Source organism: Caenorhabditis elegans, chromosome IV, assembly GCF_000002985.6.
Source record: "Caenorhabditis elegans chromosome IV".
NCBI lineage: Eukaryota > Metazoa > Nematoda > Chromadorea > Rhabditida > Rhabditidae > Caenorhabditis > Caenorhabditis elegans.
The window spans coordinates 4,394,109-4,421,077 of record NC_003282.8 but is presented as its reverse complement, the minus strand read 5'-3'; the positions used below and the strand labels follow the sequence as shown (position 1 = coordinate 4,421,077).

The following is a 26,969-nucleotide window of genomic DNA, read 5'->3' as shown; positions in this document are numbered from 1 at the left end:
CCATTAGATGAATTCCCAAAGTTAGACCAGTTGATGAATTTCCAAAGTTAGACCACTAGATGAATTTCCAAAGTTAGACCATTAGATGAATTTCCAAAGTTAGACCAGTTGATGAATTTCCAAAGTTAGACCAGTTGATGAATTTCCAAAGTTAGACCATTAGATGAATTTCCAAAGTTAGACCATTAGATGAATTTCCAAAGTTAGACCAGTTGATGAATTTCCAAAGTTAGACCATTAGATGAATTTTCAAAGTTATACCATTAGATGAATTCCCAAAGTTAGACCAGTTGATGAATTTCCAAAGTTAGACTACTAGATGAATTTCCAAAGTTAGACCATTAGATGAATTTCCAAAGTTAGACCAGTTGATGAATTTCCAAAGTTAGACCAGTTGATGAATTTCCAAAGTTAGACCAGTTGATGAATTTCCAAAGTTAGACCAGTTGATGAATTTCCAAAGTTAGACCATTAGATGAATTTCCAAAGTTAGACCATTAGATGAATTTCCAAAGTTAGACCATTAGATGAATTTTCAAAGTTAGACCATTAGATGAATTTCCAAAGTTAGACCAGTTGATGAATTTCCAAAGTTAGACCATTAGATGAATTTCCAAAGTTAGACCAGTTGATGAATTTCCAAAGTTAGACCATTAGATGAATTTCCAAAGTTAGACCATTAGATGAATTTCCAAAGTTAGACCATTAGATGAATTTCCAAAGTTAGACCATTAGATGAATTTCCAAAGTTAGACCAGTTGATGAATTTCCAAAGTTAGACCAGTTGATGAATTTCCAAAGTTAGACCAGTTGATGAATTTCCAAAGTTAGACCATTAGATGAATTTTCAAAGTTAGACCATTAGATGAATTTCCAAAGTTAGACCATTAGATGAATTTCCAAAGTTAGACCATTAGATGAATTTCCAAAGTTAGACCAGTTGATGAATTTCCAAAGTTAGACCAGTTGATGAATTTCCAAAGTTAGACCATTAGATGAATTTCCAAAGTTAGACCATTAGATGAATTTCCAAAGTTAGACCATTAGATGAATTTCCAAAGTTAGACCAGTTGATGAATTTCCAAAGTTAGACCAGTTGATGAATTTTCAAAGTTAGACCATTAGATGAATTTTCAAAGTTAGACCATTAGATGAATTTCCAAAGTTAGACCATTAGATGAATTTCCAAAGTTAGACCATTAGATGAATTTCCAAAGTTAGACCATTAGATGAATTTCCAAAGTTAGACCATTAGATGAATTTCCAAAGTTAGACCATTAGATGAATTTCCAAAGTTAGACCATTAGATGAATTTCCAAAGTTAGACCATTAGATGAATTTCCAAAGTTAGACCATTAGATGAATTTCCAAAGTTAGACCATTAGATGAATTTCCAAAGTTAGACCATTAGATGAATTTCCAAAGTTAGACCAGTTGATGAATTTCCAAAGTTAGACCATTAGATGAATTTCCAAAGTTAGACCATTAGATGAATTTCCAAAGTTAGACCATTAGATGAATTTCCAAAGTTAGACCAGTTGATGAATTTCCAAAGTTAGACCATTAGATGAATTTTCAAAGTTAGACCATTAGATGAATTTCCAAAGTTAGACCAGTTGATGAATTTCCAAAGTTAGACCAGTTGATGAATTTCCAAAGTTAGACCATTAGATGAATTTCCAAAGTTAGACCATTAGATGAATTTCCAAAGTTAGACCATTAGATGAATTTCCAAAGTTAGACCAGTTGATGAATTTCCAAAGTTAGACCATTAGATGAATTTCCAAAGTTAGACCATTAGATGAATTTCCAAAGTTAGACCATTAGATGAATTTCCAAAGTTAGACCATTAGATGAATTTCCAAAGTTAGACCATTAGATGAATTTCCAAAGTTATACCATTAGATGAATTTTCAAAGTTAGACCATTAGATGAATTTCCAAAGTTAGACCATTAGATGAATTTCCAAAGTTAGACCATTAGATGAATTTCCAAAGTTAGACCAGTTGATGAATTTCCAAAGTTAGACCATTAGATGAATTTTCAAAGTTAGACCATTAGATGAATTTCCAAAGTTAGACCATTAGATGAATTTCCAAAGTTAGACCATTAGATGAATTTCCAAAGTTAGACCAGTTGATGAATTTCCAAAGTTAGACCAGTTGATGAATTTCCAAAGTTAGACCATTAGATGAATTTCCAAAGTTAGACCATTAGATGAATTTCCAAAGTTAGACCATTAGATGAATTTCCAAAGTTAGACCAGTTGATGAATTTCCAAAGTTAGACCATTAGATGAATTTCCAAAGTTAGACCATTAGATGAATTTCCAAAGTTAGACCATTAGATGAATTTCCAAAGTTAGACCATTAGATGAATTTCCAAAGTTAGACCAGTTGATGAATTTCCAAAGTTAGACCATTAGATGAATTTCCAAAGTTAGACCATTAGATGAATTTCCAAAGTTATACCATTAGATGAATTCCCAAAGTTAGACCATTAGATGAATTTCCAAAGTTATACCATTAGATGAATTTCCAAAGTTAGACCAGTTGATGAATTTCCAAAGTTAGACCATTAGATGAATTTTCAAAGTTAGACCATTAGATGAATTTCCAGAGTTAGACCATTAGATGAATTTCCAAAGTTAGACCATTAGATGAATTTCCAAAGTTAGACCAGTTGATGAATTTCCAAAGTTAGACCATTAGATGAATTTCCAAAGTTAGACCATTAGATGAATTTCCAAAGTTAGACCATTAGATGAATTTCCAAAGTTAGACCATTAGATGAATTTCCAAAGTTAGACCAGTTGATGAATTTCCAAAGTTAGACCAGTTGATGAATTTCCAAAGTTAGACCATTAGATGAATTTCCAAAGTTAGACCATTAGATGAATTTCCAAAGTTAGACCATTAGATGAATTTCCAAAGTTAGACCATTAGATGAATTTTCAAAGTTATACCAGTTGATGAATTTCCAAAGTTAGACCATTAGATGAATTTCCAAAGTTAGACCAGTTGATGAATTTCCAAAGTTAGACCATTAGATGAATTTCCAAAGTTAGACCAGTTGATGAATTTCCAAAGTTAGACCATTAGATGAATTTCCAAAGTTAGACCAGTTGATGAATTTCCAAAGTTAGACCATTAGATGAATTTCCAAAGTTAGACCATTAGATGAATTTCCAAAGTTAGACCATTAGATGAATTTTCAAAGTTATACCATTAGATGAATTTCCAAAGTTAGACCAGTTGATGAATTTCCAAAGTTAGACCATTAGATGAATTTCCAAAGTTAGACCATTAGATGAATTTCCAAAGTTAGACCATTAGATGAATTTTCAAAGTTATACCATTAGATGAATTCCCAAAGTTAGACCATTAGATGAATTTCCAAAGTTAGACCATTAGATGAATTCCCAAAGTTAGACCATTAGATGAATTTCCAAAGTTAGACCATTAGATGAATTTCCAAAGTTAGACCATTAGATGAATTCCCAAAGTTAGACCATTAGATGAATTCCCAAAGTTAGACCATTAGATGAATTTCCAAAGTTAGACCATTAGATGAATTCCCAAAGTTAGACCAGTTGATGAATTTCCAAAGTTAGACCATTAGATGAATTTCCAAAGTTAGACCATTAGATGAATTTTCAAAGTTAGACCACTAGATGAATTCCCAAAGTTAGACCAGTTGATGAATTTCCAAAGTTAGACCAGTTGATGAATTTCCAAAGTTAGACCATTAGATGAATTTCCAAAGTTAGACCATTAGATGAATTTCCAAAGTTAGACCATTAGATGAATTTCCAAAGTTAGACCAGTTGATGAATTTCCAAAGTTAGACCATTAGATGAATTTCCAAAGTTAGACCATTAGATGAATTTCCAAAGTTAGACCATTAGATGAATTTCCAAAGTTAGACCATTAGATGAATTCCCAAAGTTAGACCATTAGATGAATTTCCAAAGTTAGACCATTAGATGAATTTTCAAAGTTAGACCATTAGATGAATTTCCAAAGTTAGACCATTAGATGAATTTCCAAAGTTAGACCATTAGATGAATTCCCAAAGTTAGACCATTAGATGAATTTCCAAAGTTAGACCATTAGATGAATTTCCAAAGTTAGACCATTAGATGAATTCCCAAAGTTAGACCATTAGATGAATTTCCAAAGTTAGACCAGTTGATGAATTTCCAAAGTTAGACCACTAGATGAATTTCCAAAGTTAGACCATTAGATGAATTCCCAAAGTTAGACCATTAGATGAATTTCCAAAGTTAGACCATTAGATGAATTTTCAAAGTTAGACCATTAGATGAATTTCCAAAGTTAGACCATTAGATGAATTTCCAAAGTTAGACCATTAGATGAATTTTCAAAGTTATACCATTAGATGAATTTCCAAAGTTAGACCATTAGATGAATTTTCAAAGTTAGACCATTAGATGAATTTCCAAAGTTAGACCATTAGATGAATTTCCAAAGTTAGACCATTAGATGAATTTCCAAAGTTAGACCATTAGATGAATTTCCAAAGTTAGACCATTAGATGAATTTCCAAAGTTAGACCATTAGATGAATTTCCAAAGTTAGACCAGTAGATGAATTTCCAAAGTTATTAAATACCGTTCCGATTTTTAAATTTAAATAAAGTTATATTTTTTTTTTTTTAATTTTTGCTAAAGAACGAATAGTTTACAACCGCCTCGCTCAAATGTATTTTGATAAAAGTGGCTATTTAGGCTTAAGCCGCGCCATACCGCCGGTGTGTCATAAGGATTTCCAATATTTTATTCCAGTTGGGAATCCTAGTATGTGCCTAAGTCTAAATAGTCCTTTTTCTTTTCTTTTGCGCTTCAAGCGCAAGGAAAGATCTTCTTGTAGATTTTTAAGAGTTAGAACGGTAGATTAATTTTCAAATGTTAGAACGGTAGATTAATTGTTTAAAGTTAGACGTTCTAACATCTACTTCAATAATAAAATACGCAAAAAGGTACTCTAAGTTTTCTATAACTGCTTGAAGCTTCTGGCACCTGCTGGGATGTTGTTATTGAATTCTAAAAGAGCTCTAAACTTGCAACAAAGTTTCTGAAAGAAATTTCGAAAAAATATATTTTTGAGTGATTTAGGAGTTTACAAAATTTTAAAAATCTACCTATTTTGCCTATAAATGGTCGCTTTCATTTAATAATCAAATACTCTCGATTCGAGCCAATTCTCGGCATGCGATATGAAGAGGGAAGTTTTCGCGGGATTCAAATTTCATGTGACAGTTTTAATATAGTTAAAATTGTTCAAAGAGAGATTTCTTGCAGATTCTAAGGTTGTATTCTGATAGGCAAACATGTTGAACATTTTAAAAGAAAATTTGAAAACAAAAACTGATTTTTTTGTATTGTCAAAATTCCTGAAAGCCTGAAAATCTCCAACACTGAACCAATTTCAATAAGACGCAAATAACATTTATTTGGTTTCAAAAAGAGAATAAAATACGGTTTTCAAAAAAGGATAATCGAAAAAAAAAATACGGTGGGGGTCAAATCTACAAAAAAAACTATGCCACAAAAGTGTCTGGTTCCCGGCTTAATGGGGGCAACAACCGCGCAATAGAGAGAGAAAATGGGGATTGTGGAAAATATGAATTGAATTTAGAATTGAAAAATCGCTAGTCAAAAAGGCACAGTCCATCTAAAGGGCTCTACATGATCAGGGGAGTGGGAAAAGGCAAAAAAAAAACACGATTACACGATAAAAAAAGAGATTAAGGAGAAACAGGGTGAAAGAAAAAAAAACAAAATAGAAAAAAAAACGAAAAATCCGTGAGTTGTATCTTTTTATCACCGGCCTTTGACAAGTGTGTGTGGGGGGCTTGGGGGGTTTTATTGTAATTTTTTTTTCGCTATCCAAAAGAATCAAAAAAAGTGGGTATTCGATGCTGGGGGGGGGAGGGCTACTTTGAATCTCTTCTAACCAAAAAAAAATTAAGAAAAAAAATCACATGGATATCAACACCAATATCAGCTTATAATCACAAATTAGACGAGGACGAGGGTGATGAGGAGCTACGGGGGGAAGAAACGAGATAAACTGAGTGAACGAGAGGGGAGAAGAGAAATAATAAAATAAAATATGTATATATTTATATATATATGTATGTAACTTTTGAACCAGCAAATGAGAACGGAAAGAGAGAGAGAGAGAGAGAAAAGAGACGGAGAGACGCAAGAGAGATGATTTGTGAAATGAATTGGTTTTTTCGTCGGGATATATTCGGGTGGGGGGAAGGGGAGTGGAAAAGGCGCTGTGGAAAGCATGTTGAACCGTCATGTTTCAAATGGATAAAATATTGGTTTTTTGTTTGTTTGTTTGTTTGTTTTGGGAGGGAGGACACACGGATCAATTTCATTTGGGGCGGGTGAAGCTTTGGAAATGGATGGATGACACTAGAAGGGAAGAGCTATTCTCGTCGGGAGGGAAGCTTCTCAGACATTTGTCGATGATTGCCGTCGCATTTTTTCCCAGCTACCGATACGAGTCTTCAGTACGTTTAGCTTCGAGCGAAGATCCGTGTGACGTTGGCGAGCCTGGAAAATTTGGAATTTTTGAAAAAAAAAATTTTTTAATAAAATTTTGGTTTAATTTCTAGAATATTGTGATTGCATCGATAATTTTTTTAAAGCAAAAACAACGTTTTTTCTTCGAAATTTTTATTTTTATACTGAAAAATATCGAAAGCTGAGAGGTGTAAAGCTTCTCGAAAATTGTTTTAATTTAATTTAATTTAATTTATTACGATAGTAAGATATCGTGGGGTAGAAAAAAAAGTTTTCCAAATTTTAAAATTTTCGAGAGACTGCATAACTTTCAGCTTTTGATATTTTTCAGTACAAACTAAATTCCAAAAAAAAACTGTTTTTGTTTAAATATTCGATACAATCACAATATTTTAGAAATAAAAAAATGTATTTGTAATTTTTTTCGTTTTTTCAAGAGAACTCTCTTTTTCTATTTTCTCTGAAAAAAATGTTTTTTTTTTCAATTTTTTGTTTCCTCCTCAATTTTCCTCAATTTTTCCAATTTTATTCGATTTTTCGATTTTCTCTGAAATTTTTTTTTTGAAAAAAAAAATACAATAGTTTCCTTTCATTTTTTGGACTTTTTCCCTTGAACATCGAAAAAATCGAACAAAAAAGTACAAAAAATGAGACGGAAACTAAATTTTGTTCGAAAATTTTTTTTTGATAGAGAAACGATGGAAAACTTGAATTTTTTTAAACCAAAATGTTCGACTTTTGGAAAAATTTAAATTTCTAAACAACTTTTCTCAAAATTGTACAGATTTTTTAAAGCTTCAAAATGTTCCATTATTTTGAAGTTTTCCATCGTTTCTCTATTTTTAATAAAAATTTTCAAGAAAATTGTAGTTTCCTTCTCATTTTTTGTACTTTTTTGTTCGATTTTTTTTCGATTTTCAAAAGAAAAATCCTAAAAATGAGAAGATAACTAGTATTTCATTTCAGAGAATCATTTAATTTATAATTAAAAATTTTTTAAAAAATAGCGAAAAAAAGCTCACTTTCATAAATTCGGGATCCTTCTCAAAGTGTGCATATCGATTCTGTATGTTCTTTTCAATTTGCTTCACATTCTGCATATTCTGCGGTGACGGTGACGTTTTACTAAGAGCAACTGCAGTGAGCAGCTTCACTTCAAGCCCTCGAAATTCGGATGAAACCTGAGCTGATGCTATTTTCTTCATTTTCATTATAAAAAACTCACTTTCGTCAACATTTCATGACATTCCATATACAATGGATATTCCTTATGAAATTGCTTAAAATAAGCTTCTGCTTCAGAAAGTGTCTTAATATCTCCAAACTGTTTCTCCCAGTTACACGATGGTTGACTCGGTGACGAGAGAGATGAAGCTGGCGATGAGACTCGGCTCGACGCAGTGGAGCCACCTCCATTCACGGCGACAGATGCCACGTTGTGATGATAAGTGTCACGTGATGGTGGTGGTGGTGGAGGATCACACTTTGGGATCGGTTGCATCGCAATCGTTGCTGCCAGTTTGATGGGGTTGAGCTGGAAACGAAAAATTCGTAAAATTTCAATTATTTTTTTCCCAATTTTTTAAAATTTATTTCAGGTATTTCAGGGCTGTTGTTTTTGTTTTTTAGTTTTTTTTCAGACCAAAAATTAATTTAAAAACTGTTTTTCAAAAATTCGAAAAATTCAAAAAAAAAATTCGTATTTTATTTTCTGGAATTTTAATTTTTTTTAGAAATTTTTTTTACAAAATTGAAAAAATGAAAAAATCGAAGAAAAAAACCTTTTTTTTCGATTTTAAACCCTGATTTTCAGAATTTTTAGAAAAATTAATTAAAGCGTTAATAACTTGTGAAGTTATTTTAAAAAATTTCACTTTTTCAGAGAAATGTCTAAAAATTAATGTAATTTTCCATTTTTCATAGTTTTTCGCTGTTTTACAAATTTTTTTCGTTCTTTTTTCATATTTCCAGATTAACTAAACTTTGAATAAATTTTCAATTTTTTAGTCTTTTTTCTTTTCTTTTTTGCCGTTTCCAGTCGATTTTCTCCAAATTAATCGTTTTAATTAAATTTTGACAAGAATTTCACACAAAATGAGTAATTTATACAAATTTTCGACAAAAAGCCGGTTTTTTTTGCACCAAATGCTATTCAAACAAAAATCAGCCCATTTTTAGAGCAAATTTCAGAAAAATTAGCATTTTTTCCCATTTTCCATTATTTTTTTTTCAAATTATTTTTTAAAAATTCCAAATAAAAACCTTAGAAGCTGGTTGCGATGACCGCTCCAGTTGCGGGCTCGACGATTCGGGCCGTTTCGTTCGTTTCGGCGGCAGTGGGCCAGTCTCAGTCTGAGAAGACGTCGTCTGTGGAGTTACCACTTGAACTGGTGGCGGTGGTGGTGGAGCCAAGTTATGAGCACGGCGCTTATTCGCCGGCTCCGGCGGAGCCGTATAATAGTCGTCCTCCTCGACAATTGACGGAAGTGACTTTTGATCTTTCGGCGGGCTCGGGATCTTCGCCGCTTCTTCTAGCTTCTCCTTCACTTTATCTTTTTCAGTCTTCGAACTCGCCGTGATCCGTTCCATTCCCTTCTTTCTCAATGGAGCAAAGTTGTTGTCAGTTGGACCGACACGGGATCCCGAGTTACATAGACGTCGAACATGCGACTTTTCCTCTTGATTAAAGAACATCCATCGTTGATCTACTTCTGAGAGAAAACTTGTTCGAAGTGACATTACAGACATTTCAGGCCGTGTCTCGGAAACCTCTTCCACACAACTCCGAATTTTCTCAATTTCATCCTTTTCTTCAGGCAGACCATCAGATTTCAACTTCTTGTACACTTCCTCCCAGTTGCTATACTTTTGTGTAACAATCAAATGGATAATTCGTTTTTTGATCGAATGTTTCATCAGTTGCGGTGTCATATCAATTTTCTTGCTCTCTGAGCCATTATTTGGTGTTCCTTTCGAGTTGTTCGTCGTCACGTGGCTTGTCGAAGCTTTTGACGATGACGATGACATGAATGATGGGCTCACACGTGACGAATTCGGAGCACTGTTCATGCTACGTGGCGTCGAATTGGAAGAGTTGTGGTATCGAGAAGAGCTACTTGTGACTCCGCTTTTTCTGAAAAAAAGTGACAGTTAGGGGGGCTTTCGTATTTAAAATTTTCGAGTCATTTCTCTTGAACACCGTTTTTTAATTTTTTTTTTCCAATTTTTTGACCAGAAAAAAATTGGAAGAAAATTCTGGATTTTTGAACTATTTTTTTACTGATTTTCTGCGAAAAAAAAAAGAAGCAAAAATATAGTTAATTTTTTTTTCTATTATTTTGTTAAAGATTTTTTTTTCGATTTTTAATTTAAAGAAATTAAAAAAAGGTTTTTTTTTCGATTTTGCTCAAAATAAGTCAAAAAGATGGGAAATTTTTGTTCAATTATCTGGAAATTTATACAAAAATTTCTCCGAAAACGCGGAATTTTTAATAATTTTTGTTAAAAGTTTTTCGTAGTTTTTAATTTTTTTAAGGCGAAAAATCATCGAAAAAAGATTTTTTTTCTTCAAATTCTTCAAAATTTGGTTCAATTTTCTCTGAAAAAACGTCAAAAAGATTTTTTCAGCGAAAAATTATCGATAAATAACTTTTTCAATTGTTCTAAAACCCCAAAACTCACTTCATCTGTTTCGTTCCTCGACTTTTTTCCACTTCAGCACGGAGCTCAGCTCGCTTCTTCGTTTCTTGAAATGACCGGTCTGTTGCTTGAATCTATAAAGTTCATAGATAGAAATGAGTTGGAAAAGTGTCTCGAAAAGTTCACGGCCGGGCGGGATGAGAGAACAAAAGAGCAAAAAATGGCGTCAAAACTGAAAACAAAAACTCACTTGGTATTTTGTTTTGTACGTTCCGACATTTCGAACGCCTCCACCCGAGTGTACAAGAGTATCCGTTTGTTCCTGAAAAACAAAAGAGATTTAGAGATTTTTTTTGGGGCAAAAATAAAGTAATTTTAATGCTAATTTCACAAATTTTGAACTTTCGCGTCAAAAAACTCAAAATTCATTTTTTCGTCGAAAATTTCTGAAATTTGCATTAAAAATCCCGGTTTTTAATGATAATTTCACAAATTTCTGATTTTAAATGACTCAAGTCAAAATCGTAAATCAAAAATTTCGACTTAAAAAAAACCGTTAAAAAAATTTTTTTTTAATGCAAATTTCACAAATGCTGATTTATTTTAATTAAATTAAAAATTTGGACTTTACCGTCAAAAAACCTTTAAAAATTTTTTTTTTGAGAATTTTCGGTTAAAAAATTTGAAAAAAAAAACATATTTTTAACGCCGAAATTCCAAAATTTCGGCAATTTTTTTGGACTTTTTGAAATATAATTTTTTTATGAGAATTTTTAAGAGAAAACCGGAATTTTTCAATAAAAATTTCAGCGTTTTTTCTTTTTTTCCAATATTTTTTTTCAAAATTAATTAATTGCTCACCGGCACCGTTTGCTTTTGGAAATAAAAAGTATTGTTGGTTTTTGACGAAGCTGTACCATCGCCAATTTCGACGCGTCCTTCCTTATCGTTAACGTTTATCCGAAGTGGTTTACCACTTCGTTGACTTTCTTGAAGAGCTGCAAACATTTCATCCGTCAGCTTTACCATTACAACCGTCGTCTCATCGGTACAGTCGATTCTGAAAAAAGAAATTGAATAAAAATAGATATATAAATGTGAAATTTCATCTTTTTTTTAAACCAATATTTTTGCAGAACAAAAAACGGAATTTCGGCGTTAAAAAACTTTTTTTTTTCAAATTTTTTTAATCAAAAAATCTCAAAAAAATCGAGAAATTTGCATGGAAAACCGGGATTTTTAATGCAAATTTCTGTATTTTAAAAAAATTTGAATCAAGAATCCACCTGAAAAGCTATAATTTAATAAATCTATAAATTTAAATTTCCACCAAAAATTTCAAAAACCACTAATATCGATTGATTTTGGATGAAAATTCAATTTTCAGAAGAAAAACTATTTTTAAACAAAAATTTCTTTTTTTTTTTCTCAAATTCTTAGCTAAAAACTTGAAAAAAATGTGTTTTTCGATCAAATTTTCGAATGAAAATTGAATTTTTTGTAAAATTCGATTTTTGCGGTGAAAATCCAATTTTTCGTGAAAAAGCTCACTTTTTGGCTACAAAATTCAATTTTTCAGTTAAAAATTAAAATTTCGAGCAAAACTTCAAAATTTCCTTCAAATTTCAAACAATTAGCTTCGATTTTTCTATTAAAATTATTTTTTCAGTTCAAAAATTTCCAGTTTTCAAAAAAAAAAAATTCAGAAAACCGCAGAATTAAAAAAAAACTCAATTTTCGTTTTAAAAAAATCAAATTTTTCAGGAGAAAATTCAAATTTTCTCATTAAAACAAATAAAAAATGCTCACCGTTGCACATCCAAATTAACAGGCGTCGGCGGTGACGTCGTAGCAAATGCCACACCGGCGACACCACCGAATCCACCACCACCACCATTCGCAACTGCTGCTCCGGTGAGCAAGTCACGTGGCGAGTGACCGTAACCATTCGACGATGAAGAGGAGGATGAGGAGGAGGCGATGATAGCAGATGAGCTGCCCGTTGAAAAATGATGCATGTTTCCAGACGATGATTTCAGCATTTTTCAGCAAATCGAAAAAGAGCAGGAAGCGTCACACCAACACACAATACTATATTATGAACCCGTAAGAAGAAGAAAACGACGAACGCACGGCACGTGTGTGCACGTGTGCGTGGGCGTGTGGAGAAGCACGAACGATTGTCTACGTACGGCTTTGGTGGGCCGTTGTCTCTCGAATCTCTCGATTTTTCAGCAATCGATTCGATCGACCTTTTCACACGATTTCAGTCTGTAAAAATATAAGAAATTTTTAGTTATTTTGTGGTTTGTAGTTTCTATAGTTTATAGTGCGTAGTTTATAGCGGAGACACAAAGAGAAGGGCAACCAAGTTTTCCTGAATTTTCAGTAGACAATTGTGAAGTTTAAACCGTTTTTACTCCGATTTTCGCCCGAAACACGAGTTTTTGTGTGGCCTTTAAGCTTTTTGTGTGCGAAATTGCGAAAAATTATTTGAAACATTTTTATTTGTTCATTTGTTTAAAAAATGGGAATTTTCTTTAAATTCAATAATTTTCACCTGAAAATTTGAATTACAAAGCCCATTTTTTTAACCGCAAATTTGTATAGAAACTGTGTAATTTCAATAAAATAACTTCATTTTTAAGATAACTTTTCAAAAACGTTGGTTTAAGCTATTTTCCAGAAACTATACATTCAAATTTCCGATTAAAAACTTTGTTGGTTCAACGAAAATAGAAAATACGACTTTATAAATTTTTCAAAAAGGGGATTTTGGTTCAAAAATATATAAAATTTTCAGTTTTCCATAAACTTGAACTGATTCAAGTTTTAGCAAGTTTTAGCAGACAAAAATATTGAAATTTAAGGCATTTCTTAAATTTCTTTTTCAAATGCGAAAATTGGCAAAAAATTCTTTTTTGCTTTTTTTCCACAATAAAACCGTAAAGTTAATCGAAAAACTGAACAATTCTGGAAAAATAGGATCAAAAAGACAGAAAAGTGGGGGAACACACGTCAAAAAGTATAAAAATAAATTTCGTGTGTGACAACGTCATCCATTTATAAATTCTTTATCATATTGAGCCGGGCAGAGCACAAGAAATGAATTTCGATGACTGCTGGAAAGACGGAAACAGAGATAGAGAGGGAGAGAGTGCGGATACATAGAGAGACGCAGAGCAGACAAGACATTTCAAGCCACCACCACAGAGAGAGAGAGAAAGAGCAAAAAACAACTCGCTCTTTTTCTGAAAATGAGATCCCCCCCCCCCCCCCATACGAATTTCCAAAAAATAATTTCATTGTTATTATTTTCAAAAAAAAAATTTTTTTTTACAAAATGCTCAAAAAAGGCATGAAAAATCGTCGGGCGCAACCAACACAGCTGGATCAACACCCGAGACGGTACCAAATATGAGCACACACACACACAAGCACACAGGCACGGTGAGCAGCAGCCAGGCACTATAGGGGTTGAAAAATCCGAGAAAGAGAAAAAAATGGGCAAAGAGCACACAAATCACCGAGTCGCAGGGTAAAAGAATCGTCGGAGGAGCCGGTTGTGTTGGTTGGTTCGCCGAGCGAGTGTGAGCCCATGGGGTGTGAGAGAGAGAGACAGAGAGAGAGAGAGAGAGAGAGAGAGAGAGAGAGAGAGAGAGAGAGAGAGAGAGAGAGAGATAGTGCTCTGCGGGAGGAAAAAGAGAGTATATGTGTATGCCAAACTGTTTACTGTATTGATGTTTCTTCGTCACTCGCATTTTTTTCTTTTTCGTTTCTTTCTTTATCTTATCTATCATACATACACATACAGACTGATCAATTGGTAACCACCATTGAGCATAATCGTTTTTGTATGTGTGTGCCTGAGACACTGGAAGCTAGCTAGTAATAACGAGGAAAAACGGTTCTCATCGAGAGGGGTTGGCGGCAATCCAAAATTTTCGGTAACTTCAGACTTGCAATTCGTTGGAGTCAGAAAGTCCCATTCTATTTTGATCTTCGAAAAATGCGGGAGAAGAGACGCAGACATCTCATCTGATTTCACAATTTTTCTATATTCCCGCATTTTTCGTAGATCAAACCGCAATGAGACTGGCTGACACCAAGTGGAATTGCCATCCATCAAAGGTGTCGGTTATTCGATTTTTGTTCTAAACTTAAAATAAAAAATCGAAAAATTCTTCTCATTACTAGAGAGTTGACCTTGATACTCGCCGATCAATAGATATATAAAAACATAATAACCAACGATGCCACCATCTTCAAAAAACCGGAAGTCTTCGCCGGAAAAAAGAGCGGGGCTCGCTCAATAATTACGTCATTTCGTCAAATGTTAGAGATAGTGGTGAAAGACAACAAAATGACCGAGGCACAGAGACGTCTTTAAACAGGAAAATGTCCGAATACAAAGAAATCGTCTTCGCCTTCGCCTTCTGATAACATCAACTTGGGGGTTCAGTTTACCCGCATGATGATACGTGCGGCTGCCTGGCGGAGGGGGCAAATGATGATGACACTGACTTACTTACCCCTAATGATACACTGTTAAAAAACGAGAGAGAGAGAGAGAGGCAACGCCGCAGCGACACGCATCACGCAAGGTTCGTCAAGTCGCAGGCGCCACCAAGCAATCACGAAATAAATCGGTAATTTTTCAAACTCAATGCTCTTGGCGGGCTGCCTCCACCGCTCAACAGAGCGCATTTGCACACAGCTGTCGGGTGTGCCCAAATTAAATGCAACGAGACAAATAGAGAGAGAGAGAGTGGGAGAGAGAGACAAACAACGTCATCTAACTGGTTATGTCTTCTCCTCCCTCTTCTCACAGCCGTTTTTGTCTTCTCTTGTGCAAAAAAAGGGGAGGTGTAATGTTACTGCAATTCGAAAATCGAAAGGCAGCATCACCACTGCAGCAAAAAAAAATGCCCAAGTGCATCTATGACGTCATCACTCGAACTCTCACAGTATGGAGATACACCACTAGTCATTCAATTCAAACGAGCTCGAATTAATGGTGAGTAGTGGTAGTAGTAGTAGCAGTATTGCCATGAACATGCTGATTCGTTTCGGAGACGTCTGGCTACTGGCCCGTGTTGGGGCATGTTGGTAGGTTACGAAATTTAGAACAACACGCACTCAATTTGTGGAAAAAGTGATTATCAAGAGGAGATCCAGCCGGAGGGGACTCGCCAATGATGATGTCACTTGGAATTTGCTAAAGGGTATACTACTCTTCCCCGAAATAGAACACTGCGAGGAGAAAAGGCGCATATTTCATTTCTCAAATTTTCGAATCTAATTCTCAAGTGTTTCTAGCTCAATCTCAACCTGCTCCTTTAAACGGAGCAGAAAAATCAATCGGAAAAAATGAAGAATGAATGACTGACCGAGTTTGTTATCTAACTGTATGTTTACAGCTGACAGACACACAGTCACGTCGACCAGTGTTTCGCATCGAATTCTCGGAAACAAAGAGAGAGAGAAAGATCATCTGATGTGCTAATCAACTTGTGCTGCTGGAATCCACCAAAAAAACAAAACATTAGTAGTCTCCAGAGAGAGAGAGTCAGGGGTCGGAGAGGAATGAGGTTTCTATAGGATTGACCTCATGTGAAACACACACACACACGGCCATTATCCGTCGCGTTGATGATCAAATATAAAATGAATGCGGAAAAAAAAAGAAGAAGAGGAGAGGATACATGACTTGGTCAGTCAGTCAGTCAGCCACCACCACCACCACCACAACCCGTTTCGCTTCTGCTGCTAGTGCCGCTGCAAAAGGGCTTCTTCTTCTTCTTCGTCTTTTCCTTATTCTTCGTAGAATGCGAAGATGTTCAAACAAACCGCTTCATTCCATTCTCGCCTCCGGCGACGACGACGACGTTGTTTTGTCGCCGTCTATCGCAATCCGCCACGGCGATCAATATTCATGAATATTGAAAGAAGAGTAGGCGTTTTTTTTTCTGGTGGTGGTGAATATGTGTACTGTCTAGCACGAGACAGTACAGAGAACGGAACGGAATACAGCAAACAAAATTGGTATTTAGCTGTTCAGTTTTAATTTCTCTTTTCTACATATGTGGCGATGAAGGAAGGGGTCAGTAATTTTAAAAAATCGTTAAAAATCTATACATCCGTGTGGGTCAACACAGGATCAAATTCAACGTTTTTGAAATATTTAAAATGAATTTAAAAGGTCTTCGGAAGATGTATAGCGGCTCAATTCGCACCAGAACCGTTCAGCAATTCGTTAGTTGTGCCAAATAGCCAAAAATATTCAAATTCGGTATCTACTGAATTGCCGGCAACCGACAATTTTTCGAAATTTAAAATTTAAAGTGTCAGGAAAAAAAGTTCTCCGCTGCCAAATCTCTCATACACATCTGGTCAAAAGCTTCCTGGTTCGAGAGTGGATATATATATATATATATAAATCCCAAGCTCTTTCTCATCATCGTAATACCAATTGTCCAATGTCTCTTCTCTATAGTCTCAGAGTTGCAAAAGGGTCTTCACATAGAAGCCTTCTAATATAACCTGGCCAACGGCACCAAAAATAAGTTTTTTTTCTAGGAAAAAAAACTAAATTTAGCATGTTTGCTGTATAACTAGTAAATGTGGAGAGGAAAAGAAGAACACCGGGTAACTGGAAATAGAGCGAGAGAGAGAGAAGAGAATCTAAAAATATACATACATACGATGAAGCCGTATTAAAAAGAGTGCAATTGAGCGCTTAAACTTGTTAATTCAGAGGTCCGGCGGCACACATATAACAGCCCAAAATTAGATTTCAATGAGTGAGAGAAAGAGGCAAGAGAGACTCACTTTACTCACTCTCTCTCTCTCTCTCTCTATCCATCAAGTGGAGGAGATAGAGCAAAGACAATGCAAGAGACCTATAGAAACAAAGACTTGCAAACGAACGAATGAACGGGCGAACGACAGGACAGGGAAAAGGACCTCGCTAGGATCGGAAAAAACCATTCGGAAAACTGACCAAAAGTGCGTTCATCATCATTCTCTCCCAAAAGGGCAGTCTACGGCGGCGGTGGCGGTGGCCAGGTGATCACGAATAGGATTGAAAAAACTATGAAGAGAATGTCACGAAAATATGATGATGACCTAACTGTCGACTGAAATTCACTAAACTCTCAAAGTTCTCTACTTCTCGCGCGTTTTTGTTACTCTCGACACATACACACTTGTACCAATTAGTCATCACCATCACAGCGCACTTTTTGTAAAAAAAAGATTTTAAAAGTAGAGTAGTCTGTCAGTGGGAATTGTGGTTTTTTCAATATAAGATACCGAAATGATCGAGGAAAAAGCTAGAAAATTACGGTTCCCGGTCTCAAAGCGACAACAAAAATTTTGCGCAAAAGAGTGTGTGCGCCTTTAAAGATTACGGTAATTCTCAGGTTTTTCGCGATTTTTCATCGATGAAAATTGAGAACTACAGTAATCAAAAAATTGTGCCGTGTCGAGACCAGAAATCGTACATTTTCAAACAAAAAATTGCATTTCAGCAGAATTTTTAGCTCTAAAAACGTTTTTTTAATGATTTTTGAGGTCAATTAGAAAAAAATATCAACTTTTTCACAGAAAATGTGATTTTTTCTGACAGTAACCGTCAAAACAATTTTTTTTGAGAACTTTATATGAAATTCGGTCTTTTGGAGATATTTTGAAAAGCCGTAATATCCCAGAAATTGCCACAAAAAAAATGTTTCTCGATTATAAATTTCTACTAGTGCAGCTGCTGTTGCTGCTGCAACATTCTCTGTGTATAGGACTCGGTGAATTTGTGTGTTGTGCTTCTATTTGCTCGAAAAGTCTACGGCACAGAGAGTCAGGCAGCACTTTCTCCACCTAGGGGGGGCACACCTTTTTGATATCAAAATTCGTGTTTGCAGTGTGTGTATGTGTGAGCTTTTCTGTGAGCCGGCAACAACGGGCTAAATATGGTGAATTTTTTTCTCAAGAATTGTCTGAAATTCAGAAATATTACAGCAGAAAAATGAGAAAAGTCGATCAAGAATGAAAAATCCAACTCTAAAAAAATGCGATTTTTTAAAGTAGAAATTTCCATAATTTCTCGATTTTTCCCGTTTTTTGTTGTAATATTTCTAAATTTTAGACAATTTTTGGTATTTCAAAGACTTCTTCTTCGTTAAACAATTTCTTCGATGATGATGATGATCTCATAGAATTCGAAACAGATTTGTTAGTGTCTTGTGATCGCCTCGCTGCCGTCGTCACATGATTTCGCTGCTGCCGATCAAGAAGAATAAGGAGAAGAACGTAGTGACAGACAGAAAAATATATATGGCATCACGATTCATAAAAACACTTATTCAGGAAACTTGTGGCAAGATGATGGCAAAAATAAAACCGTTAAAACTTCTATTTTTAATGGTAAAAGTAATAGTAATAGAAATTCCAACACACAAAGGCACTAAAACAAAAAAGTGTCAAAATCAGGCTTTTAGTAATAAAGTCGAGTACTACTGTTGGGGAGGGTTTGTTGTTGTTGTAAATAAGAAAAAAGTCAGAACAAATGTTCAATATTTTTGAGGTGAAAAGTCAGAAAAATGGATTTGCGGGGCTATTTTCAGAACAAAAGTGTATGCGATATTATTCAGATGCAAAAAATTGCGATTTTTGCAAAAGTGTGTGCGCCTTTAAATAGTACTGTAATTCTAAACGTTCGTTGATTTTTTTAAAGAAAAAAGTATGAAAAAAATAAGAAGTTACAGTACTCTTTAAAGGCGCACACCCATTCGAATTTTACAAAAAAAAGCGTGTCGAGACCGGGTACCGTATTCCTGACTCGAAAATCGCAAAATTTCCACTCAAAGAGGCCCCACGAAAAGGGGAGCAGAACGAAAAGGGGATCTGCAAAAAAGGGATCTGCGAAAAGGGGAGATACGAAAAGGGGAGATACGAAAAGGGGATCTGGCACTGTGCCAAACGCTATTTTTCTCGAAGAAAACGATACAACGATGCTCCGATGTTACGCGTCGCGTGTTGTTAAGCGTATCTTCTAGAAGAAATTTCAAAAATCAACGTGCGTTGCGTGAGAAAAATTGCGTTTTGTGCGTTTGGCACAGTGCCAGCTCCCCTTTTCGTTGCTCCCCTTTTCGTATCTCCCCTTTTCGCAGATCCCCTTTTTGCAGATCCCCTTTTCGTTCTGCTCCCCTTTTCGTGGGGCCTCCACTCAAACCCCGCCAAGCTTCAAAAGGGTGTATTGCCTTGAAAATCCAATTCACTATTGAAAAATTGTGATAAATTTAGTTAAAATTTCCAATTTTTCACAGCTTGGCCAGGACGCAGTGGTTGAAGATTAAATTTTATTCAATTATGTTCCAAAGTAGCAAATTTTAGGAAAAAATTCCAAAATATGCAAAATAGGTGAGGAAATTGAATATAAATTAATTTCAGGCTCTCAGTGACACGGAAAAGTTGCCAAAACTGTAGATCAACATTTTGAACTACCTAATTCAAAAATTCATCGCTTCTAAATTCTTTCCACCACGGTTATTATTATTAAGACAAAAAGGGTTGGAGAAAGGAGCGAAAAGAACTAAAGATATTTAGAAACCGATCTGTCCGTCTCTCTCTCTCTCTCGAGGCGCTCGCGCGAGAAAGTTTTCCCGCCGATTTTGGAACCAGTTTTTCACTTCTTCTCTAGTGGAGAACTGAGAGAGTGCGAGAAAGAGAGAGAGAGAGAGAGAGAGAGAGAGAGAGAGAGAGAGAGAGAGAGAGAGAGAGAGAGAGATACGATCAAAACGACACTTAATCAATAGAGTAGTAACCTACTGTTTTCCAATTATTCACGTGCGCGATGGTGAGAGGAGAAAATGATGATGAAGATGTTGGGCTAATTATCGACAGACTCGAAAGATGAAAAATCAATCGATCGATCTTCTTCGGAAAACTTTGACAATTCAGCACAACTTTTGGAGGCGAGAAACGAAGAGAGAAAGAGGGAAAAATGAAACAAAACATAGAAGAATTGTTATCAGTATGAGGGGTTTTTTTTTGACGCAATTTTCAATCTAAAAGGTTCGGTTCCACAAAACACTAATTTTCGTGACATTTACCATTTTTTTTTCTGTGTGTTTTTTTCTTTTTTTTTTCTTTTCCACTGCCTCGGGAAGGGGAGAACTAGTGTCATCAAGGGAAGAGAAAATAGTTATATATTTTTAGGTGTTATATAGAAAAGGGCCGTTATGAACAAATTTAATTGTTCCAAAAATTCCAAAAATTTTTAATTAGGACTGATTTGTCCAGATCTACGATTCCCGATGTTTAGGGAAATTCAGCCGACTTTTTTGGCGAAAAAAGCGAAAAAAAACCCAAAATTTGCCGAAAAGTGGGCGTTATTTTATATCGCAAAATTGAGGAAACCAATTTTTGAAAGTTTAAAGCTATTTTTTTCAAAGTCCAAGTCTATATGGTGGCCCGAAAATGCCGAATTATCGAAAAAAAAATGGCCAATTCATTTTTTGCCTAATTTTCATGTGTTCTTCACCTTTAAAAAAAATTTTCTACAGTAAAACATGTTTTACTCATTTTTTGAGTTTTTTGTTCCAATTTTTTCTAAACTCCATAATTGACCAATTGGCGAAAGTTTTGAAATTCGGCAACTGTCGAAAATTTTCAATTTTTATAAAATCAATTTGCCAATTTTCCATTTCCATATATACATCTTCCGTGTGGGCGAAAACGAACGTACTGTCAAAGAATCGAGTGAAAAGGAATGTACTTGATAGGTGTCTCTGTGTGTGCTTGGAAAGGAAGAAGAAGAAGAAGAAAGGAATGTAGGCCAGTTTCAGTGAGTGACAATGCTGTGTATCTACTAGTTCTAGATACTGTCATCACAAAACGACAGTAGGAGAAGGAGAAGACGACGAGGACGAGGACGAAAAAACTCAAAGAGAGTGGGAGAGAAGGACACGGAATTCAGTTTGCGAACCGAACGACTGGTGAAAGTGAAAGAAGGAAGACAGCGGCGACGCCGTCAATGAGAAGAGGGGCGAGTTTCAGAAGAAGAAGAAGCGCAGCACCGAGAAAAAAACTGTGGCAATATAAAGGAAAGTAGTTTCGACGTCCGCCAAATGGGTAGAAGTAGAAGACGGTTTCTTTCCCGCTTGAAAACGCCACAAAATAACTTTTCTCAACAAAATCCTGGTGGCGGAGCAGCAGCAACAGCGGAGCTCCGTGCCGCGCGAGCTCTTGCACTCTCCCGCCGGGCTCTGCGTGAACATTCCTTGTGCCGACGCGACGAGAATGGGACGGTGCGCACACACAGACACCACCACCGCGCCGTCGCCGCACATAACACAGTACCAAGTTTTGGTCGGGGCTTCTGTGTCTCTCCAGTCTCTCTCTCTCTCTCTCTCTCTCTCTCTCTCTCTCTCTCTCTCGATCTTTTTCTTTCTTCGTTTTCTCCTCTTTTCCCGATTGAGCCATCATCATCATCATCATCATACAATACTCTTTTCGAAATTTGTCTTTCTCGGCTGTGCAATATGTGTATGTGTGTACGGCACAAAACGCTCATAGATGGAGTTTCAGTGGGGGATTTCGTTGGAAATTTTTTTAGCAAACTTGTCCAAGAAGTGGACGGAGCTTACGACTTGATTTTGTGGCCTTTCGGAGGAAAATCAGTGTTTTATCGCTTTACAAATGTTTATTTGCGTTTTAAAAACTGATGAAAAAATCATCGAATAATATTTTTCTTGGAATCTTTTCTAATTTTTCTGCTTCTAGAAAATGAGAAAAACGCCTGACCAATCAGCGAATCGCTCCGCCCACTTTTGAACCAATCAGACAGATTGTTTCGGGCAGAGTTTCTGATTTTGGAGAAAATTTAAGCAGGAAAAACACGATTTTTTTCAGTTAATCCAGAAAAAATCCTTCTCTGTTCGCTCTTCGAAAAGACCAGGTATCCTCCAGCCAGTTTGAGAAAATTTTCAAAAAATCAAAACTCGAGAACTCCTTCAGTTCAAGAATGCAAAATCTCTCTTCAAAGAAGGGGAGGGAGGGGAGGGAAACCCTACAATCAGAAAAAGAATGTCAGAATGCAACCTATGGGTTGCACCACATACACATAACCAAACACAGCAGCAGACGACGGCGAAAACGACAGAAAACCAGTCCGCGAGTGCGCAAGCCACCGCCACCGCCGCCGTCTCCTCCTTCGCGCACCTAACTGATTGTGAGAAGAAGAAGATGGAGAAAGAGAGAAAGAGAGAGGGATAAGAAACGGAGACAACTTGCTTGATTTTCGGCGGCGACGGAAAAGTGCCAGAGGTTCAGAGATAAAGACAAGGAAAAACGATCAAGAAGTGATGCTTCTGCTGCTGCTTGTGGTGGTGGTTGTGGCACGGAGAAGCTTCTTCTTCAGCGACGATCCCCGCCGTCGCTGATCGAAATTCAGCTTTCATTACATCTTTGTGTGTGTGTGTAGCCGTCTATGTCTCCGTGCCTCGCCTCGCCGTCTTGTCCAAATGACCGTAATCATACACAAAAACGGAAATTAGTATCACTTTGTTACAAATATCAGAAAGCTGAAGCTTGTTCCAGATCGGAAAACAAATCCTGGGGAATATCAACGAAAACCAAGAAAAAACAGAATTTCTGTGATTTTTTGAACGGGAGAGTAGAGTTTGTGGGGCCGACGCGACAGGACTTAATGATTGCACATCTCAAAAAAAAATTAAAAAATGCTAACTTTTGCTAAAATCCGAAATTTCACCAACTTTTCCTCGTCTGGGATGCAGTTTTTATAAAATTTAGCACCCTTTAATGCACATTTTGGTAGTTCATCTGGCGTAATTCGTTGCGTGAATTGGGATTTTGCTTCAGAAAATAAAATCCGAAATTGTCTTAAATTCAGAAAAACCACAAAAAAAACCAGCAACTTAAAAAAGTAAGATTTTATGATTTCGGCTAAATTCGCTGTTTGAATTTCCAAGAATGAAAAGCCACACCAACCAGCGCCTTCGAACTCAGCACACTTTTCATCTGATTGGTCTAAAAGTGGGCGGAGCAAAACGCTGATTGTTCGAACAGTGGGCGGAGCGAAGCGCTGATTGGTCGAAATTCTGGAAAAAATTAAAACAGGAAATTTTGCCAAATTTGAAAAATCGCGTTCTTCAAAGTTGAATTTCTCATTCTTTCGTTTTTTTTTCAAAGTTTTTCTTTTGTGGTATTTTTGAATTTTTGAATCGATAAGGCAACTAATTCGATCATTTTCGAATGCCTATTGGCTTAAAATATGCCTAAATCAACGAATTTTCGCGAGATAAACCATCAAAATGCACACAAAATAATGAAAATTTGATAAAAAACTGTACTCGAAATTTAACATCACAATAAAATATGGCCAATTTTGTGGAATATTTTTGTGAGAAGTTATACTATATTTCAAAGCACACAAAACAGTAACTAACTGAACTTCATGCGCTTTCCTCCTTCTCTCCCTTCCTTCCTCTCTCGCTGACTCATTCTTCCGGTTGAACAGGTAAACAATGGGACAAATAAATACTTTTACAAACCTTTTCTCATTCCCCTCGGCAAACATTTTCCACTTTTTTTTTAGATAGGGTGGGGGTTTAGGGTTATAGATCAAAAACACTTTTGTCGTCTTATCAGCACATTCGTCCATTCTCCACTAACTTTCCATTTCAGAAGAGTGAAATGATACTTAAAAATGGCTTCTTCTTCTACAACTACTAGTGCTGCTGCTGCTTGGGGTTTCTCGGGAATGTGTCCGACAAAGATTGGAGAAAGCGATTCCGAAAGGGGACACAGGGGTCGGTAGCGAACGAGGAGGACTAATCACAAAACTCTGCCTTTTTTGCAAATATATAATAGCAATAACTAGGTCAAATGTGTGTGTAAGACTTTTCCATTAGAAAACGGTGGGGGTTTTTGCAAACAAACATGGGAACTGCGTTGACTCACAATCGAGACACCGGTAAAGTTCGTACTAGAAAGTTGCAAATTCATTTTCAACGTAGAAGAAGGGAAATTTTCCCACGCTTATTTTTTGCTCTTCGGGGACTACTGCACACACTTATCCTCATCCGTTCCGATATTCACGAAACTAGAAAATCTTACATATATTCCATTACTGATAGAAATGCGGAAAAGCCAAGGGGGCATGGATGGAACAGGAAAAGAGCATGTCAAAAATCGAGCGTCGTCGTTGTTCCTTTTTGTGGTGTCAGGTTACCTCTCCACTGGAGGAATCAATGCGTCTGCTCGCGCCCGAAACCGGGAAGAAGCCGCCTATTTGTAGGAAAATGGCCGCCTATTTGTAGGAAAATGGGGGGAAGAAGGAAGTAAGGAAGAAGACGTGACAGTGATTATAATCATGATATACATTTCGTTCGTTTGCCCACCAAGCACATACACACAAGAAAGCGAAGAAGAAGACAAACCAACACAAAACGATGCTGACAACGATTTGTCAAAGAAGAAGAAGAAGGCGAGAGAAACGAAGAGGGAAGAAGACAGTCCCGTACCGACAGTGCTGCTGCTGCTGCTTCTAATGCCGAGGCGCGCAGTCCGTGAAAAACTGGTTTTTATCGTAGTCGTCAGTGATGAAGATGATGATGATCGTCGTCTCTGATGCTTCTCACTACTTCTCCAGCGTCTTCTCCTTCTTCTTTTTCTCCTTTTTTCCCAATTTCCCCAGACCCGTATCAAAACATTTATATACACAAACGTGTGGTGTATCGTATCGAAAAACGATTAGTGATGCGGAATATACATATATATATATATATATATCTTCGCAGCTTTCCATCGAGCATTGAATGTGGAGCATTTTTGGCTTTACACAACAATAGATGAAGCTCAATGGGATAGCAGTGAATCAAATTTGAGTGGATTTCCTGTGAAAAACCACAAAATACCGGCTTAACAACTCGAAAAAAAAAATGTAAGAGTGGCCTTGGAAAACCTCTGGCACGGCCATATGTTAATCTTCGAAGCTGGCGAACTCCTCGAGAAGAAGGGTTCCTGCATTTTTGTACAGGAATTCACGTGATGTCAGAGTGTATCATTTCGGCTTGATCTACGTAGATCTACAAAAATGCGGGAGAAGAGACGCCGAGTTCTCAACTGATACGTCACACTTTTTCGGGCGAAAAATTCCCGCATTTTTTGTAGATCAAACCGTAATGGGACAGCCTGACACTACGCGGAATTTACAACATTTGGCCAAAACAGGACCATTTTCGCTATTTTTCCTGTGTTTAGGATTCAAATCGCTAACAGGACTGGGACTTTTTTGGTTTTTTTTTTTGGAATTTTGACGAAAAAAATATTTTTTGTTTTTTCGAAACCAAAAAAACCAAAAAATGTTCGCTTTTTCACGGTTTTTTAAAAAAAATTCAGGCATCAAAATTTTTTTTTGGTTTTTCGAAAATTTCAAATTTTGGCCCAAAGTCAAAACCAAAAATTGTTTTTTGGTCCCAGCCTTGAACGCTTTTAATGTACTTTCTGTTTAAAAACCACAAATTCTCAAATCTGCACCTAAAACACTAGAGAACGTGCTGACGTCACATTTTTAAGGCAAAAAGTTCCCGCATTTTTTGTAGATCAAACCGTTATGGAACAGTCTGGCACCACGTGCGAAAATGGAACCAAATCGAAAAATTCGAGTCCACTTCAAAGATCTGGGCTATTTGGGAGCAAAATTTCTAATTTTCCAAAAATAAAGCCTCAAAAATGCATTTAATTAGAAAAAATTGAACACGAGTTTAAACTATGTGTTTTTTTTTCCCAATAATTAGGATTAAAATTTCTAGATGAAGGGATTATGAAACATCTCAAAGCCGATTAAAAAAATGAATAAATGAATTTCTTCCGAAAAAAACATTAATATCCAAACTTTTGAACGGAAGCCTGACATTATCACGTAGGTTCGGTGGCTCCGGATGTGTCTAGCTGACTAGCCATTTTGTTCTAGACATGTGTGTCGAAATGTTCAATAATTAAATAGGTTGGTGAACCTTTTTTCTTGGAAAAAAAGACAATTCAAGTGCAGAGAGAGCTCGGAGCTTGAATAGGAGATTAAAATGGATAAGCAGCCCGGATTATGGACAAAAAAAACCCGAAAAGATAACATTCGGGGGTCGGATTGAATTCCATCACGAATTTGGTGTTACTTATTCATGAGAACGCAAAGAGCACCACAGCGGGGCGGATTTTTGATGCGAAACACTCGAAAATTGTCAATTTTCAGGGGGAAAAGTCTCGAAATGTGATTTTACAATGAGAAACTCTGGTTTCTTTTTGTTTTTCTAGAAACAACTCTGAGGAACGCCCAGCGATCGCATGCAATATTATGAAATTCAACACTAAAAATCACCTACCTATCACCCAAGAATCCTCCCGTATTTGATCGTTCCCGCCTCCACGTGGTAACGATTAGCCCAAGTTCTGGAAAATTCTGATTTTTTTGGGCTTCAAAAAAATAGAAATAAGCGGAGCCGGAAAAAAGAGAAAATAAACGGGAAAATTTCAAATTTCGGGTGAACTAGAGCACGAAAAATTCAAAAAGTTTTAAAAATACGTGGAGAACAGAATATTGGCAGAATGAACGAAAAGTGACGGGAGGGACGAGGAGGACTGGTTGAAAAAAAAATTGACGGCGGCGAGAGATCGGCAAAGACCAAGAGACGCAGAAAATCGATTCGGACTGATGAACGATTGATCGGGAAGGGGGGAGCTCGGGGCAGAA

At 36.2% G+C, this 26,969-nt stretch overlaps 3 protein-coding genes and 2 non-coding genes across 7 annotated transcripts; 2 read left to right on the top strand and 3 right to left on the bottom strand.

Annotated features, from left to right (window-relative positions):
• Positions 1–5,456: 5,456 nt before the first annotated feature.
• Positions 5,457–26,668, bottom strand: ell-1 (OCEL domain-containing protein; the record flags this gene model as incomplete). Of its 3 annotated transcripts, NM_001392296.1 has the most annotated exons (9): positions 5,457–6,592; positions 7,585–7,743; positions 7,788–8,096; positions 8,825–9,695; positions 10,244–10,335; positions 10,452–10,523; positions 11,063–11,261; positions 12,011–12,472; positions 26,602–26,668. In NM_001392296.1, the coding sequence occupies 8 exons, from the start codon at positions 12,241–12,243 to the stop codon at positions 6,491–6,493; spliced, it is 2,037 nt and encodes a 678-aa protein (NP_001379985.1). The 3 variants fall into 3 exon arrangements, 2 of the variants coding, with proteins under 2 accessions (NP_001379985.1, NP_001299985.1); NR_132459.1 differs by lacking the exon at positions 26,602–26,668 and having other exon boundaries at positions 6,491–6,592; positions 7,788–9,695; positions 12,011–12,243; NM_001313056.3 differs by lacking the exons at positions 10,244–10,335; positions 10,452–10,523; positions 11,063–11,261; positions 12,011–12,472; positions 26,602–26,668 and having other exon boundaries at positions 6,491–6,592; positions 8,825–9,151.
• Y24D9A.13 lies at positions 5,559–5,619 on the bottom strand. The gene has a single exon (NR_101909.1). It is a non-coding gene; the product is annotated as an Unclassified non-coding RNA Y24D9A.13 (non-coding RNA).
• Positions 15,907–16,140, top strand: Y24D9A.7 (uncharacterized protein; the record flags this gene model as incomplete). Its single annotated transcript, NM_068157.1, has 1 exon — positions 15,907–16,140. The coding sequence occupies one exon, from the start codon at positions 15,907–15,909 to the stop codon at positions 16,138–16,140; it is 234 nt and encodes a 77-aa protein (NP_500558.1).
• Y24D9A.6 (uncharacterized protein) lies at positions 20,678–21,199 on the top strand (the record flags this gene model as incomplete). The annotated part of the gene is made up of 2 exons (NM_068156.1): positions 20,678–21,030; positions 21,079–21,199. 2 exons carry the CDS (start codon positions 20,678–20,680, stop codon positions 21,197–21,199), a joined length of 474 nt encoding a protein of 157 aa, NP_500557.1.
• Positions 23,153–26,668, bottom strand: Y24D9A.14. The gene is made up of 2 exons (NR_131470.1): positions 26,602–26,668; positions 23,153–23,319 (listed from the first exon to the last, which is right to left on the bottom strand). It is a non-coding gene; the product is annotated as an Unclassified non-coding RNA Y24D9A.14 (non-coding RNA).
• Positions 26,669–26,969: the final 301 nt, after the last annotated feature.